Below are 17,500 nucleotides of genomic sequence, written 5' to 3'. Positions count from 1 at the left end.
TGTCATATCTAGGGGTGTCATACCTAAAGCTAGTGGTGTCATATCTACAGCTAGTGGTGTCATATCTACAGCTAGTGGTGTCATATCTAGGGGTGTCATATCTACAACTAGTGGTGTCATATCTAGTGGTGTCATATCTACAGCTAGTGGTGTCATATCTACGACTAGTGGTGTCATATCTACAGCTAGTGGTGTCATATCTAGGGGTGTCATATCTACAACTAGTGGTGTCATATCTAGTGGTGTCATATCTACAGCTAGTGGTGTCATATCTACAGCTAGTGGTGTCATATCTAGAGGTGTCATATCTACAACTAGTGGTGTCATATCTACAACTAGTGGTGTCATATCTAGTGGTGTCATATCTACAGCTAGTGGTGTCATATCTAAGACTAGTGGTGTTATATCTACAACTAGTGGTGTCATACCTACAGCTAGTGGTGTCATACCTACAGCTAGTGGTGTTATACCTACAGCCAGTGGTGTCATATCTAGTGGTGTCATACCTACAGCTAGTGGTGTCATATCTAGTGGTGTCATATCTAAGACTAGTGGTGTTATACCTACAGCCAGTGGTGTCATACCTACAGCTAGTGGTGTCATACCTACAGCTAGTGGTGTCATATCTACAGCTAGTGGTGTCATATCTACAACTAGTGGTGTCATATCTAGTGGTGTCATATCTACAGCTAGTGGTGTCATATCTAGTGGTGTCATATCTACAACTAGTGGTGTCATATCTACAGCTAGTTGTGTCATATCTAGTGGTGTCATATCTACAGCTAGTGGTGTCATATCTAGTGGTGTCATATCTACAGCTAGTGGTGTCATATCTAGTGGTGTCATATCTACAACTAGTGGTGTCATATCTACAACTAGTGGTGTTATATATAGTGGTGTCATATCTAGTGGTGTCATATCTACAGCTAGTGGTGTCATATCTAGGGGTGTCATATCTACGACTAGTGGTGTCATATCTACAACTAGTGGTGTCATATCTACAACTAGTGGTGTCATATCTACAGCTAGTGGTGTCATATCTACAACTAGTGATGTCATATATAGAGGTGTCATATCTACAACTAGTGGTGTCATATATAGAGGTGTCATATCTACAACTAGTGGTGTCATATATAGAGGTGTCATATCTAGTGGTGTCATATCTAGTGGTGTCATACCTACAGCTAGTGGTGTCATACCTACAGCTAGTGGTGTCATACCTACAGCTAGTGGTGTCATACCTACAGCTAGTGGTGTCATATCTACAGCTAGTGGTGTCATAGCTAGTGGTGTCATATCTACAACTAGTGGTGTCATATCTAGTGGTGTCATATCTACAACTAGTGGTGTCATATCTACAACTAGTGGTGTCATATCTAGTGGTGTCATAGCTAGTGGTGTCATAGCTAGTGGTGTCATATATAGAGGTGTCATATCTACAACTAGTGGTGTCATATATAGAGGTGTCATATCTAGTGGTGTCATATCTAGTGGTGTCATACCTACAGCTAGTGGTGTCATACCTACAGCTAGTGGTGTCATACCTACAGCTAGTGGTGTCATATCTACAGCTAGTGGTGTCATAGCTAGTGGTGTCATATCTACAACTAGTGGTGTCATATCTAGTGGTGTCATATCTACAACTAGTGGTGTCATATCTACAGCTAGTGGTGTCATATCTACAACTAGTGGTGTCATATCTACAACTAGTGGTGTCATATCTAGTGGTGTCATAGCTAGTGGTGTCATAGCTAGTGGTGTCATAGCTAGTGGTGTCATATCTAGTGGTGTCATATATACAGCTAGTTGTGTCATATCTACGACTAGTGGTGTCATATCTAGGGGTGTCATATTTACAGCTAGTGGTGTCATATCTAGTGGTGTCATATATACAGCTAGTTGTGTCATATCTAGGGGTGTCATATCTACAACTAGTGGTGTCATATCTAGTGGTGTCATATAACCAACTAATGATGTCATATCTAGGGGTGTCATATTTACAGCTAGTGGTGTCATATATTCAACTAATGATGTCATATCTAGTGGTGTCATAACTATAGCTAGTGGTGTCATATCTAGAGGTGTCATATCTGGTGGTGTCATATATAGGGGTGTCATATCTACAACTATTTGTGTCATATCTACAGCTAGTGGTGTCATATCTACAGCTATTGGTGTCATATCTAGAGCTGTCATATATAGTGGTGTCATATCTACAACTAGTGGTGTCATATCTACAACTAGTGGTGTCATATCTACAGCTAGTGGTGTCATATCTACAACTAGTGGTGTCATATCTACAACTAGTGGTGTCATATCTACAGCTAGTGGTGTCATATCTACAACTAGTGATGTCATATATAGAGGTGTCATATCTACAACTAGTGGTGTCATATATAGAGGTGTCATATCTACAACTAGTGGTGTCATATCTGGTGGTGTCATATCTACAACTAGTGGTGTCATATATAGAGGTGTCATATCTACAACTAGTGATGTCATATATAGAGGTGTCATATCTACAACTAGTGGTGTCATATATAGAGGTGTCATATCTACAACTAGTGGTGTCATATATAGAGGTGTCATATCTACAACTAGTGGTGTCATATCTAGTGGTGTCATATCTACAACTAGTGGTGTCATATCTACAGCTAGTGGTGTCATATCTAGTGGTGTCATATCCAGTGGTGTCATATCCAGTGGTGTCATATCTAGTGGTGTCATATCTAGTGTTGTCATATCTACAACTAGTGGTGTCATATCTACAGCTAGTGGTGTCATATCTAGTGGTGTCATATCTAGTGGTGTCATATCTAGTGGTGTCATATCTAGTGGTGTCATATCTACAGCTAGTGGTGTCATATCTAGTGGTGTCATATCTAGTGGTGTCATATCTAGTGGTGCCATATCTAGTGGTGTCGTATCTACAGCTAGTGGTGTCATATCTACAGCTAGTGGTGTCATATCTAGTGGTGTCATATCTACAACTAGTGGTGTCATATCTAGTGGTGTCATATCTACAGCTAGTGGTGTCATATCTAGTGGTGTCATATCTAGTGGTGTCATATCTACAACTAGTGGTGTCATATCTAGTGGTGTCATATCTACAGCTAGTGGTGTCATATCTAGTGGTGTCATATCTACAACTAGTGGTGTCATATCTACAGCTAGTGGTGTCATATCTAGGGGTGTCATATCTACAGCTAGTGGTGTCATATCTAGTGGTGTCATATCTAGGGGTGTCATATCTACAGCTAGTGGTGTCATATCTAGTGGTGTCATATCTAGTGGTGTCATATCTAGTGGTGTCATATCTAGGGGTGTCATATCTACAGCTAGTGGTGTCATATCTAGTGGTGTCATATCTAGAGGTGTCTGTCTGTCTGTTTTTTTTTATGTTTGTCTGTTTTGTTTCACATATGCTGATTAGCCTCCCTCCCTCCCTTTCTCCCTCCCTCCCTCCCTCCCTCCCTCCCTCCCTCCCACCCTTCCTCCCTCCCTCCCTCCCTCCCTCCCTCCATCCCAACAGCCTTTCTCTATATCCTCTCCCTTTACCAGCTCAGCTCCTCACTCTTCTCCTTCCTGTCTGTTGTTTCTCTACAGCTGATATGAACACAGCCAATCTGTAATGATACCATACAACTACCATCAGCTGACCCTCTGTAATGATACCATACAACTACCATCAGCTGACCCTCTGTAATGATACCATACAACTACCATCAGCTGACCCTCTGTAATGATACCATATAACTACCATCAGCTGACCCTCTGTAATGATACCATATAACTACCATCAGCTGACCCTCTGTAATGATACCACACAACTACCATCAGCTGACCCTCTGTAATGATACCATACAACTACCATCAGCTGACCCTCTGTAATGATACCACACAACTACCATCAGCTGACCCTCTGTAATGATACCATACAACTACCATCAGCTGACCCTCTGTAATGATACCATACAACTACCATCAGCTGACCCTCTGTAATGATACCATACAACTACCATCAGTTGACCCTCTGTAATGATACCATACAACCACCATCAGCTGACCCTCTGTAATGATACCATATAACTACCATCAGCTGACCCTCTGTAATGATACTATATAACTACCATCAGCTGACCCTCTGTAATGATACCATACAACTACCATCAGCTGACCCTCTGTAATGATACCATACAACTACCATCAGCTGACCCTCTGTAATGATACCATACAACTACCATCAGCTGACCCTCTGTAATGATACCATATAACTACCATCAGCTGACCCTCTGTAATGATACCATACAACTACCATCAGCTGACCCTCTGTAATGATACCATACAACTACCATCAGCTGACCCTCTGTAATGATACCATACAACTACCATCAGTTGACCCTCTGTAATGATACCATACAACCACCATCAGCTGACCCTCTGTAATGATACCATATAACTACCATCAGCTGACCCTCTGTAATGATACTATATAACTACCATCAGCTGACCCTCTGTAATGATACCATACAACTACCATCAGCTGACCCTCTGTAATGATACCATACAACTACCATCAGCTGACCCTCTGTAATGATACCATACAACTACCATCAGCTGACCCTCTGTAATGATACCATATAACTACCATCAGCTGACCCTCTGTGATGATACCATACGACTACCATCAGCTGACCCTCTGTAATGATACCATACAACTACCATCAGCTGACCCTCTGTAATGATACCATACAACTACCATCAGCTGACCCTCTGTAATGATACCATACAACTACCATCAGCTGACCCTCTGTAATGATACCATATAACTACCATCAGCTGACCCTCTGTGATGATACCATATAACTACCACCAGCTGACTCTCTGTAATGATACCATACAACTACCATCAGCTGACCCTCTGTAATGATACCATACAACTACCATCAGCTGACCCTCTGTAATGATACCATACAACTACCATCAGCTGACTCTCTGTAATGATACCATATAACTACCATCAGCTGACCCTCTGTAATGATACCATACAACTACCATCAGCTGACCCTCTGTAATGATACCATACAACTACCATCAGCTGACCCTCTGTAATGATACCATATAACTACCATCAGCTGACCCTCTGTAATGATACCATATAACTACCATCAGCTGACCCTCTGTAATGATACCATACAACTACCATCAGCTGACTCTCTGTAATGATACCATATAACTACCATCAGCTGACCCTCTGTAATGATACCATACAACTACCATCAGCTGACCCTCTGTAATGATACCATATAAGTACCATCAGCTGACCCTCTGTGATGATACCATATAACTACCATCAGCTGACCCTCTGTAATGATACCATACAACTACCATCAGCTGACCCTCTGTAATGATACCATACAACCACCATCAGCTGACCCTCTGTAATGATACCATATAACTACCATCAGCTGACCCTCTGTAATGATACCATATAACTACCATCAGCTGACCCTCTGTAATGCTACCATATAACTACCATCAGCTGACCCTCTGTAATGATACCATACAACTACCATCAGCTGACCCTCTGTAATGATACCATACAACTACCATCAGCTGACCCTCTGTAATGATACCATACAACTACCATCAGCTGACCCTCTGTAATGATACCATACAACTACCATCATCTGACCCTCTGTAATGATACCATATAACTACCATCAGCTGACCCTCTGTGATGATACCACACAACTACCATCAGCTGACCCTCTGTGATGATACCATATAACTACCATCAGCTGACCCTCTGTAATGATACCATACAACTACCATCAGCTGACCCTCTGTAATGATACCATACAACTACCATCAGCTGACCCTCTGTAATGATACCATACAACTACCATCAGCTGACCCTCTGTAATGATACCATACAACTACCATCAGCTGACCCTCTGTAATGATACCATACAACTACCATCAGCTGACCCTCTGTAATGATACCATACAACTACCATCAGCTGACCCTCTGTAATGATACCATACAACTACCATCAGCTGACCCTCTGTAATGATACCATACAACTACCATCAGCTGACCCTCTGTAATGATACCATACAACTACCATCAGCTGACCCTCTGTAATGATACCATACAACTACCATCAGCTGACCCTCTGTAATGATACCATACAACTACCATCAGCTGACCCTCTGTAATGATACCATACAACTACCATCAGCTGACCCTCTGTAATGATACCATACAACTACCATCAGCTGACCCTCTGTAATGATACCATACAACTACCATCAGCTGACCCTCTGTAATGATACCATACAACTACCATCAGCTGACCCTCTGTAATGATACCATACAACAACCATCAGCTGACCCTCTGTAATGATACCACACAACTACCATCAGCTGACCCTCTGTAATGATACCACACAACTACCATCAGCTGACCCTCTGTAATGATACCATATAACTACCATCAGCTGCTCCACACACCACTACTCCAGAAACAACATCCAAGCCCAGTGTGTGTGTGTGTGTGTGTGTTTCACTGATCATTGAATCGGTCTTCCCAAAGCATAAAGTGAGCATGAAGTGAGTAATTACAGATGCTCAGCACACACCCCCCCACACACCACCCCCCCCCCCCCCCCTCCACCCCCACCCATCCCTAGGGTACATAGTGTGTGTAAGGCAGCTGTGTTCAGAGGGAGAACAGTTACTTACTGTCCTCTCCTCCCTCCTCTCCTCCTTCTCCTCCCTCCTCTCCTCCTTCTCCTCCCTCCTCTCCTCCTTCTCCTCTCTCTATCCCAGTCACAGTAGTCTATTCCTCCTCCATCTCTCTCCTCCTCCATGTCTCTCCTCCTCCATCTCTCTCCTCCTCCATCTCTCTCCTCCATCTATCTCCTCCATCTCTCTCTCTCTTCCATCTCTCTCCTCCTCCATCTCTCTCCTCCTCCATCTCTCTCCTCCTCCATCTCTCTCTCTCCTCCATCTCTCTCCTCCTCCATCTCTCTCCTCCATCTCTCTCCTCCATCTCTCTCCTCCTCCATCTCTCTCCTCCTCCATCTCTCTCCTCCATCTCTCTCCTCCTCCATCTCTCTCCTCCATCTCTCTCCTCCATCTCTCTCCTCCTCCATCTCTCTCCTCCTCCATCTCTCTCCTCCATCTCTCTCCTCCTCCATTCCTCTCCTCTCTCCATCCCATCCTCCCTCCCTCCTCTCTCCTCCATCTCTCCTCCTCCATTCCTCTCCTCTCTCCATCCCATCCTCCCTCCCTCCTCTCTCCTCCATCTCTCTCCTCCTCCATTCCTCTCCTCTCTCCATCCCATCCTCCCTCCCTCCTCTCTCCTCCATCTCTCTCCTCCATTCCTCTCCTCTCTCCATCCCATCCTCCCTCCTCTCTCCTCCATCTCTCCTCCTCCATTCCTCTCCTCTCTCCATCCCATCCTCCCTCCCTCCTCTCTCCTCCATCTCTCTCCTCCTCCATTCCTCTCCTCTCTCCACCCCATCCTCCCTCCTCTCTCCTCCATCTCTCTCCTCCATCTCTCCTCCTCCTCCATTCCTCTCCTCTCTCCATCCCATCCTCCCTCCCTCCTCTCTCCTCCATCTCTCTCCTCCTCCATTCCTCTCCTCTCTCCATCCCATCCTCCCTCCCTCCTCTCTCCTCCATCTCTCCTCCTCCATCTCTCTCCTCCTCCATCCCATCCTCCCTCCCTCCTCTCTCCTCCATCTCTCTAACATGTTACCGTGTTGATTGATTTGTGATTTCAGGTTTTTTTGTTGGTTTCATTTTCTTTTCTTTCTCTTACATGTTTTGTTTTTGTTTGTTTTTGTTTGTTTGTTGTTGTGTCATCGTCATGGTGATCGTATCTAGGTTTGCCGAGCACAGTCATTAACACCCAACAGTTTCAAAAGATACAGCTCGTTCCTACGCCGACGGTCGCCCCCGCCAACTCAGCGGTCATCAACGGCAACGAAAGCACTTTCCATCAGTTCCATATCCTGCCTCCTCCGCCTCCTCCTCCTCCACATACCCATCAGCCACTGCTTCCACTATTCACTTCCTTTGGCTATAACAGGTCGCCCGTGACGACCCCGGGGGACACCCCCTCCACCCCCCCAGGTACACGCCCCCTCACACATTATTTGTATTATTATTATTATTATTATTATTTAAATTATTATTATTATTATTATTATTATTATTATTTAAATTATTATTATTATTATTATTATTATTTAAATTATTATTATTATTATTATTTAAATTATTATTATTATTATTATTATTATTATTATTATTATTATTATTATTGTTGTTGTTATTGTTATTGTTATTATTATTGCTATTAAACCCAAAGCTTTAAGGGGTGATTATTATTTAACTATTATCTAACTATGATCTAATATCTGATTGGATCACTCTCACCTCTCTGAGAGCTCAATCTGGTGAAGTCATCCCTTGGGGTTTTCGGTAAACAGTAGTTTATATCCTGGTTTAACTTGTGGTATATTTAATCTGTTACAGTTTAAGTTGTGGTTTATTTAATCTGTTACAGTTTAAGTTGTGGTTTATTTAATCTGTTACAGTTTAAGTTGTGGTTTATTTAATCTGTTACAGTTTAAGTTGTGGTTTATTTAATCTGTTACAGTTTAAATTGTGGTTTATTTAATCTGTTACAGTTTAAGTAATTTTTTCTGTTGTTGCTGTTGTCACCCCCATCCCTTTAGAACAAGGGTTATAGTGTGGTGGAGAGTGTTGCTGTTGTCACCCCCATCCCTTTAGAACAAGGGTTACAGTGTGGTGGAGAGTGTTGCTGTTGTCACCCCCATCCCTTTAGAACAAGGGTTACAGTGTGGTGGAGAGTGTTGCTGTTGTCACCCCCATCCCTTTAGAACAAGGGTTACAGTGTGGTGGAGAGTGTTGCTGTTGTCACCCCCATCCCTTTAGAACAAGGGTTACAGTGTGGTGGAGAGTGTTGCTGTTGTAGAACAAGGGTTACAGTGTGGTGGAGAGTGTTGCTGTTGTCACCCCATCCCTTTAGAACAAGGGTTACAGTGTGGTGGAGAGTGTTGCTGTTGTCACCCCCATCCCTTTAGAACAAGGGTTACAGTGTGGTGGAGAGTGTTGCTGTTGTCACCCCCATCCCTTTAGAACAAGGGTTACAGTGTGGTGTAGAGTGTTGCTGTTGGCACCCCCATCCCTTTAGAACAAGGGTTACAGTGTGGTGGAGAGTGTTGCTGTTGTCACCCCCATCCCTTTAGAACAAGGGTAACAGTGTGGTGGAGAGTGTTGCTGTTGTCACCCCCATCCCTTTAGAACAAGGGTTACAGTGTGGTGGAGAGTGTTGCTGTTGTCACCCCCATCCCTTTAGAACAAGGGTTACAGTGTGGTGTAGAGTGTTGCTGTTGTCACCCCCATCCCTTTAGAACAAGGGTTACAGTGTGGTGTAGAGTGTTGCTGTTGTCACCCCCATCCCTTTAGAACAAGGGTAACAGTGTGGTGGAGAGTGTTGCTGTTGTCACCCCCATCCCTTTAGAACAAGGGTTACAGTGTGGTGTAGAGTGTTGCTGTTGTCACCCCCATCCCTTTAGAACAAGGGTAACAGTGTGGTGGAGAGTGTTGCTGTTGTCACCCCCATCCCTTTAGAACAAGGGTTACAGTGTGGTGGAGAGTGTTGCTGTTGTCACCCCCTTCCCTTTAGAACAAGGGTTACAGTGTGGTGGAGAGTGTTGCTGTTGTCACCCCATCCCTTTAGAACAAGGGTTACAGTGTGGTGGAGAGTGTTGCTGTTGTCACCCCCATCCCTTTAGAACAAGGGTTACAGTGTGGTGGAGAGTGTTGCTGTTGTCACCCCCATCCCTTTAGAACAAGGGTTACAGTGTGGTGGAGAGTGTTGCTGTTGTCACCCCCATCCCTTTAGAACAAGGGTAACAGTGTGGTGGAGAGTGTTGCTGTTGTCACCCCCATCCCTTTAGAACAAGGGTTACAGTGTGGTGTAGAGTGTTGCTGTTGTCACCCCCATCCCTTTAGAACAAGGGTTACAGTGTGGTGTAGAGTGTTGCTGTTGTCACCCCCATCCCTTTAGAACAAGGGTTACAGTGTGGTGGAGAGTGTTGCTGTTGTCACCCCCATCCCTTTAGAACAAGGGTTACAGTGTGGTGGAGAGTGTTGCTGTTGGCACCCCCATCCCTTTAGAACAAGGGTTACAGTGTGGTGTAGAGTGTTGCTGTTGTCACCCCCATCCCTTTAGAACAAGGGTTACAGTGTGGTGGAGAGTGTTGCTGTTGTCACCCCCATCCCTTTAGAACAAGGGTTACAGTGTGGTGTAGAGTGTTGCTGTTGTCACCCCCATCCCTTTAGAACAAGGGTTACAGTGTGGTGGAGAGTGTTGCTGTTGTCACCCCCATCCCTTTAGAACAAGGGTTACAGTGTGGTGGAGAGTGTTGCTGTTGTCATCCCCATCCCTTTAGAACAAGGGTTACAGTGTGGTGGAGAGTGTTGCTGTTGTCACCCCCATCCCTTTAGAACAAGGGTTACAGTGTGGTGGAGAGTGTTGCTGTTGTCACCCCCATCCCTTTAGAACAAGGGTTACAGTGTGGTGGAGAGTGTTGCTGTTGTCACCCCATCCCTTTAGAACAAGGGTAACAGTGTGGTGGAGAGTGTTGCTGTTGTCACCCCCATCCCTTTAGAACAAGGGTTACAGTGTGGTGGAGAGTGTTGCTGTTGTCACCCCCATCCCTTTAGAACAAGGGTTACAGTGTGGTGGAGAGTGTTGCTGTTGTCACCCCCATCCCTTTAGAACAAGGGTTACAGTGTGGTGGAGAGTGTTGCTGTTGTCACCCCATCCCTTTAGAACAAGGGTTACAGTGTGGTGGAGAGTGTTGCTGTTGTCACCCCCATCCCTTTAGAACAAGGGTTACAGTGTGGTGTAGAGTGTTGCTGTTGTCACCCCCATCCCTTTAGAACAAGGGTTACAGTGTGGTGGAGAGTGTTGCTGTTGTCACCCCCTTCCCTTTAGAACAAGGGTTACAGTGTGGTGGAGAGTGTTGCTGTTGTCACCCCATCCCTTTAGAACAAGGGTTACAGTGTGGTGGAGAGTGTTGCTGTTGTCACCCCCATCCCTTTAGAACAAGGGTTACAGTGTGGTGGAGAGTGTTGCTGTTGGCACCCCCATCCCTTTAGAACAAGGGTTACAGTGTGGTGGAGAGTGTTGCTGTTGTCACCCCCATCCCTTTAGAACAAGGGTTACAGTGTGGTGGAGAGTGTTGCTGTTGTCACCCCATCCCTTTAGAACAAGGGTTACAGTGTGGTGGAGAGTGTTGCTGTTGTCACCCCCATCCCTTTAGAACAAGGGTTACAGTGGGGTGGAGAGTGTTGCTGTTGTCACCCCCATCCCTTTAGAACAAGGGTTACAGTGTGGTGTAGAGTGTTGCTGTTGTCACCCCCATCCCTTTAGAACAAGGGTTACAGTGTGGTGGAGAGTGTTGCTGTTGGCACCCCCATCCCTTTAGAACAAGGGTTACAGTGTGGTGGAGAGTGTTGCTGTTGGCACCCCCATCCCTTTAGAACAAGGGTTACAGTGGGGTGGAGAGTGTTGCTGTTGTCACCCCCATCCCTTTAGAACAAGGGTTACAGTGTGGTGTAGAGTGTTGCTGTTGTCACCCCCATCCCTTTAGAACAAGGGTTACAGTGTGGTGTAGAGTGTGTTGTGCTTTGTCTCAGCGTACAGCCTCACCTTTCCTTACCCACTAGAGCAGGTTGACAGACGTTGAACGTTTTAATCCAGTGACCTTTGACCTGCTAGCTACAGGTATTCAGATTACTAACGTTGTGTAGAAATGTCAGACACTTAGCGATATTGAAACTCCCTTGGATGAAATACTGTAGTTTCTGAAACAGATTGTCTCTGTAATCAGACACTGTCTGGGCTTCAGCAACAGTAGAAATACGCCTTTAGTCCACAGATAATGAGGATACATCTCATAGTTTAATGCACCGTTTCCCAAACTCGGTCCTGGCCCCCCCTGGGTGCACATTTTGGTTTTTTTCCCCTAGGACTACACAGTTGATTCAAATAATCAAAGCTTGATGATGAGCTGATTATTTGAATCAGCTGTATAGTGCTACGGCAAGAACAATGTTCACCTCTTGGGGTTAGGTTTAGAAAACGCTGGTCACAGTTCTACATTATCTCATGCGTTCTGTTCTGTTGACCTGAGTTGGTTCTGTTTGTCTCTGTTGGTTGGATACTTGTTTTCTACCAATTCCCTCTGTCCTGACCCTACCACCCTCTGTCCTGACCCTACCACCCTCTGTCCTGACCCTACCACCCTCTGTCCTGACTCTACCACCCTCTGTCCTGACCATACCACCCTCTGTCCTGACCATACCACCCACTGTCCTGACTATACCACCCACTGTCCTGACCATACCACCCACTGTCCTGACCATACCACCCACTGTCCTGACCCTACCACCCTCTGTCCTGACCATACCACCCTCTGTCCTGACCCTACCACCCTCTGTCCTGACCATACCACCCTCTGTCCTGACTATACCACCCTCTGTCCTGACTATACCACCCTCTGTCCTGACTATACCACCCCTCTGTCCCCTCTGTCCTGACTATACCACCCCTCTGTCCCCTCTGTCCTGACTATACCACCCTCTGTCCTGACTATACTACCCTCTGTCCTGACTATACCACCCTCTGTCCTGACTATACCACCCACTGTCCTGACTATACCACCCTCTGTCCTGACTATACCACCCTCTGTCCTGACTATACCACCCTCTGTCCTGACTATACTACCCTCTGTCCTGACTATACCACCCTCTGTCCTGACTATACCACCCACTGTCCTGACTATACCACCCTCTGTCCTGACTATACCACCCTCTGTCCTGACTATACCACCCTCTGTCCTGACTATACCACCCTCTGTCCTGACTATACCACCCACTGTCCTGACTATACCACCCTCTGTCCTGACTATACCACCCTCTGTCCTGACTATACTACCCTCTGTCCTGACTATACCACCCTCTGTCCTGACTATACCACCCACTGTCCTGACTATACCACCCTCTGTCCTGACTATACCACCCTCTGTCCTGACTATACCACCCTCTGTCCTGACTATACTACCCTCTGTCCTGACTATACCACCCTCTGTCCTGACTATACCACCCACTGTCCTGACTATACCACCCTCTGTCCTGACTATACCACCCTCTGTCCTGACTATACCACCCTCTGTCCTGACTATACCACCCACTGTCCTGACTATACCACCCTCTGTCCTGACTATACCACCCTCTGTCCTGACTATACCACCCACTGTCCTGACCCTACCACCCTCTGTCCTGACCCTACCACCCTCTGTCCTGACCATACCACCCTCTGTCCTGACTATACCACCCTCTGTCCTGACTATACCACCCTCTGTCCTGACTATACCACCCTCTGTCCTGACTATACCACCCTCTGTCCTGACTATACCACCCTCTGTCCTGACTATACCACCCTCTGTCCTGACTATACCACCCTCTGTCCTGACTATACCACCCTCTGTCCTGACTATACCACCCTCTGTCCCCTCTGTCCTGACTATACCACCCTCTGTCCTGACTATACCACCCTCTGTCCTGACTATACCACCCTCTTTCCTGACTATACCACCCTCTGTCCTGACTATACCACCCACTGTCCCCTCTGTCCTGACTATACCACCCACTGTCCTGACTATACCACCCTCTGTCCTGACTATACCACCCTCTGTCCTGACCATACCACCCTCTGTCCTGACTATACCACCCTCTGTCCTGACCATACCACCCTCTGTCCTGACTATACCACCCTCTGTCCTGACCATACCACCCTCTGTCCTGACTATACCACCCTCTGTCCTGACCATACCACCCTCTGTCCTGACTATACCACCCTCTGTCCTGACCCTACCACCCTCTGTCCTGACTATACCACCCTCTGTCCTGACTATACCACCCTCTGTCCTGACTATACCACCCTCTGTCCTGACTATACCACCCTCTGTCCTGACTATACCACCCTCTGTCCTGACTATACCACCCTCTTTCCTGACTATACCACCCTCTGTCCTGACTATACCACCCTCTGTCCCCTCTGTCCTGACTATACCACCCTCTGTCCTGACTATACCACCCTCTGTCCTGACCCTACCACCCACTGTCCTGACCATACCACCCTCTGTCCTGACCCTACCAAAAAAAATGTATGCACTCACTAACTGTAAGTCGCTCTAGATAAGAGCGTCTGCTAAATGTAAAAAATGTGTCTGGAGAAGTGGGTCAACTCTAATTTTGCCAGACATTTCCCAAACGGCCCGGCCCGCCCAGTAAGGGAAAGGTGCCCCTGTATGAGAAACAGTGACACACACACACTGAATGGCCTAAAATGATGAAAACCATATTGGTCTGTTTCCCAGGTCAGACCAACCCAAGCTGTACTGTGCACTAGATTACCGGTAGACCTACTATTGAAACAGATCAATGAGACTGTCAACTGAGTCAGGAAAAAGTCACACTTTTTTAACAGGAAAAAATAAATAAAAAAATTGGATGTTCTTAAGTCCACAACGATGCTTAAACCACATCAGGAGACCACTTTTAGAGGTATGAGCATGATTTATTGTTTCGTGTAGTTACCCTTTAATTCAAGTGCACAGGCACATAGCACTGTTGTTTGGGTTAGCAGGCAGTGTTTCTGTAGCATGAGTTTGCAAAAACGAAAAAACCCACTGGATCGATGTAAATAATCATGATATCATTCTGCCAGGTGAGCATAGGCTACTTTGGAGCTTCACTGAGAAGGCTTATGGGAAAGGCTTTCCATCTACCAGAAGACTGTTAGGTCTATCGTCAGCATCACTATATGTTTCCTTTTCCTTCATTGTTTGAAACCTGGACGTTTTACTTCATATTATGCCTCCAGTCTCTATGGTTTATAAAGGCCTGGGGTGTCCCTGTTGTACTGTAAGCCTCTCCTCCAGTCTCTATGGTTTATAAAGGCCTGGGGTGTCCCTGTTGTACTGTAAGCCTCTCCTCCAGTCTCTATGGTTTATAAAGGCCTGGGGGTCCATGTTGTACTGTAACCCTCTCCTCCAGTCTCTATGGTTTATAAAGGCCTGGGGGTCCCTGTTGTACTGTGACCCTCTCCTCCAGTCTCTATGGTTTATAAAGGCCCTGAGTCCCTGTTGTACTGTAAGCCTCTCCTCCAGTCTATATGGTTTATAAAGGCCTGGGGTCCCTGCTGTACTGTAACCCTCTCCTCCAGTCTCTATGGTTTATAAAGGCCTGGGGTCCCTGTTGTACTGTAACCCTCTCCTCCAGTCTCTATGGTTTATAAAGGCCTGGGGTCCCTGTTGTACTGTAACCCTCTCCTCCAGTCTCTATGGTTTATAAAGGCCCTGAGTCCCTGTTGTACTGTAACCCTCTCCTCCAGTCTCTATGGTTTATAAAGGCCTGGGGTCCCTGTTGTACTGTAACCCTCTCCTCCAGTCTCTATGGTTTATAAAGGCCTGGGGTCCCTGTTGTACTGTAACCCTCTCCTCCAGTCTCTATGGTTTATAAAGGCCCTGAGTCCCTGTTGTACTGTAACCCTCTCCTCCAGTCTCTATGGTTTATAAAGGCCTGGGGTCCCTGTTGTACTGTAACTCTCTCCTCCAGTCTCTATGGTTTATAAAGGCCCTGAGTCCCTGTTGTACTGTAACCCTCTCCTCCAGTCTCTATGGTTTATAAAGGCCCTGAGTCCCTGTTGTACTGTAACCCTCTCCTCCAGTCTCTATGGTTTATAAAGGCCTGGGGTCCCTGTTGTACTGTAACCCTCTCCTCCAGTCTCTATGGTTTATAAAGACCCTGAGTCCCTGTTGTACTGTAAGCCTCTCATCCAGTCTCTATGGTTTATAAAGGCCTGGGGTCCCTGTTGTACTGTGACCCTCTCCTCCAGTCTCTATGGTTTATAAAGGCCCTGAGTCCCTGTTGTACTGTAAGCCTCTCCTCCAGTCTATATGGTTTATAAAGGCCTGGGGTCCCTGCTGTACTGTAACCCTCTCCTCCAGTCTCTATGGTTTATAAAGGCCTGGGGTCCCTGTTGTACTGTAACCCTCTCCTCCAGTCTCTATGGTTTATAAAGGCCTGGGGGTCCCTGTTGTACTGTAACCCTCTCCTCCAGTCTCTATGGTTTATAAAGGCCTGGGGTCCCTGTTCTACTGTAACCCTCTCCTCCAGTCTCTATGGTTTATAAAGGCCCTGAGTCCCTGTTGTACTGTAACCCTCTCCTCCAGTCTCTATGGTTTATAAAGGCCTGGGGTCCCTGCTGTACTGTAAGCCTCTCCTCCAGTCTCTATGGTTTATAAAGGCCCTGAGTCTCTGTTGTACTGTAACCCTCTCCTCCAGTCTCTATGGTTTATAAAGGCCTGGGGGTCCCTGTTGTACTGTAACCCTCTCCTCCAGTCTCTATGGTTTATAAAGGCCTGGGGTCCCTGTTCTACTGTAACCCTCTCCTCCAGTCTCTATGGTTTATAAAGGCCCTGAGTCCCTGTTGTACTGTAACCCTCTCCTCCAGTCTCTATGGTTTATAAAGGCCCTGAGTCCCTGTTGTACTGTAACCCTCTCCTCCAGTCTCTATGGTTTATAAAGGCCTGGGGTCCCTGCTGTACTGTAAGCCTCTCCTCCAGTCTCTATGGTTTATAAAGGCCTGGAGTCCCTGTTCTACTGTAACCCTCTCCTCCAGTCTCTATGGTTTATAAAGGCCCTGAGTCCCTGTTGTACTGTAACCCTCTCCTCCAGTCTCTATGGTTTATAAAGGCCCTGAGTCCCTGTTGTACTGTAACCCTCTCCTCCAGTCTCTATGGTTTATAAAGGCCTGGGGTCCCTGTTGTACTGTAACCCTCTCCTCCAGTCTCTATGGTTTATAAAGGCCCTGAGTCCCTGTTGTACTGTAACCCTCTCCTCCAGTCTATATGGTTTATAAAGGCCTGGGGTCCCTGTTGTACTGTAACCCTCTTCTCCAGTCTCTATGGTTTATAAAGGCCTGGGGTCCCTGTTGTACTGTAACCCTCTCCTCCAGTCTCTATGGTTTATAAAGGCCCTGAGTCCCTGTTGTACTGTAAGCCTCTCCTCCAGTCTCTATGGTTTATAAAGGCCTGGGGTCCCTGTTGTACTGTAACCCTCTCCTCCAGTCTCTATGGTTTATAAAGGCCCTGAGTCCCTGTTGTACTGTAACCCTCTCCTCCAGTCTCTATGGTTTATAAAGGCCTGGAGTCCCTGTTGTACTGTAACCCTCTCCTCCAGTCTCTATGGTTTATAAAGGCCTGGGGTCCCTGTTGTACTGTAACCCTCTCCTCCAGTCTCTATGGTTTATAAAGGCCTGGGGTCCCTGTTGTACTGTAACCCTCTCCTCCAGTCTCTATGGTTTATAAAGGCCCTGAGTCC

At 46.3% G+C, this 17,500-nt stretch overlaps 1 protein-coding gene across 1 annotated transcript in view; it reads left to right on the top strand.

Annotated features, from left to right (window-relative positions):
• The window catches only part of LOC311124789 (caskin-1-like), a gene marked incomplete at both ends in the record, with an annotated part of 72,073 nt that overhangs the window by 19,577 nt on the left and 34,996 nt on the right, over nt 1-17,500 (top strand). Inside the window, one exon of the mRNA XM_084198887.1 lies at nt 7,898-8,146. Within this exon, the coding sequence (XP_084055013.1) occupies nt 7,898-8,146 (249 nt within the window). The remainder of the gene's footprint in view (nt 1-7,897; nt 8,147-17,500) is intronic.

This window comes from Coregonus lavaretus (genome assembly GCF_964263955.1).
Source record: "Coregonus lavaretus genome assembly, contig: HAP1_SCAFFOLD_2777, whole genome shotgun sequence".
Lineage (NCBI taxonomy): Eukaryota > Metazoa > Chordata > Actinopteri > Salmoniformes > Salmonidae > Coregonus > Coregonus lavaretus.
The sequence above is the reverse complement of the archived record's forward strand: the minus strand, read 5'-3'. Positions and strand labels throughout refer to the sequence as shown.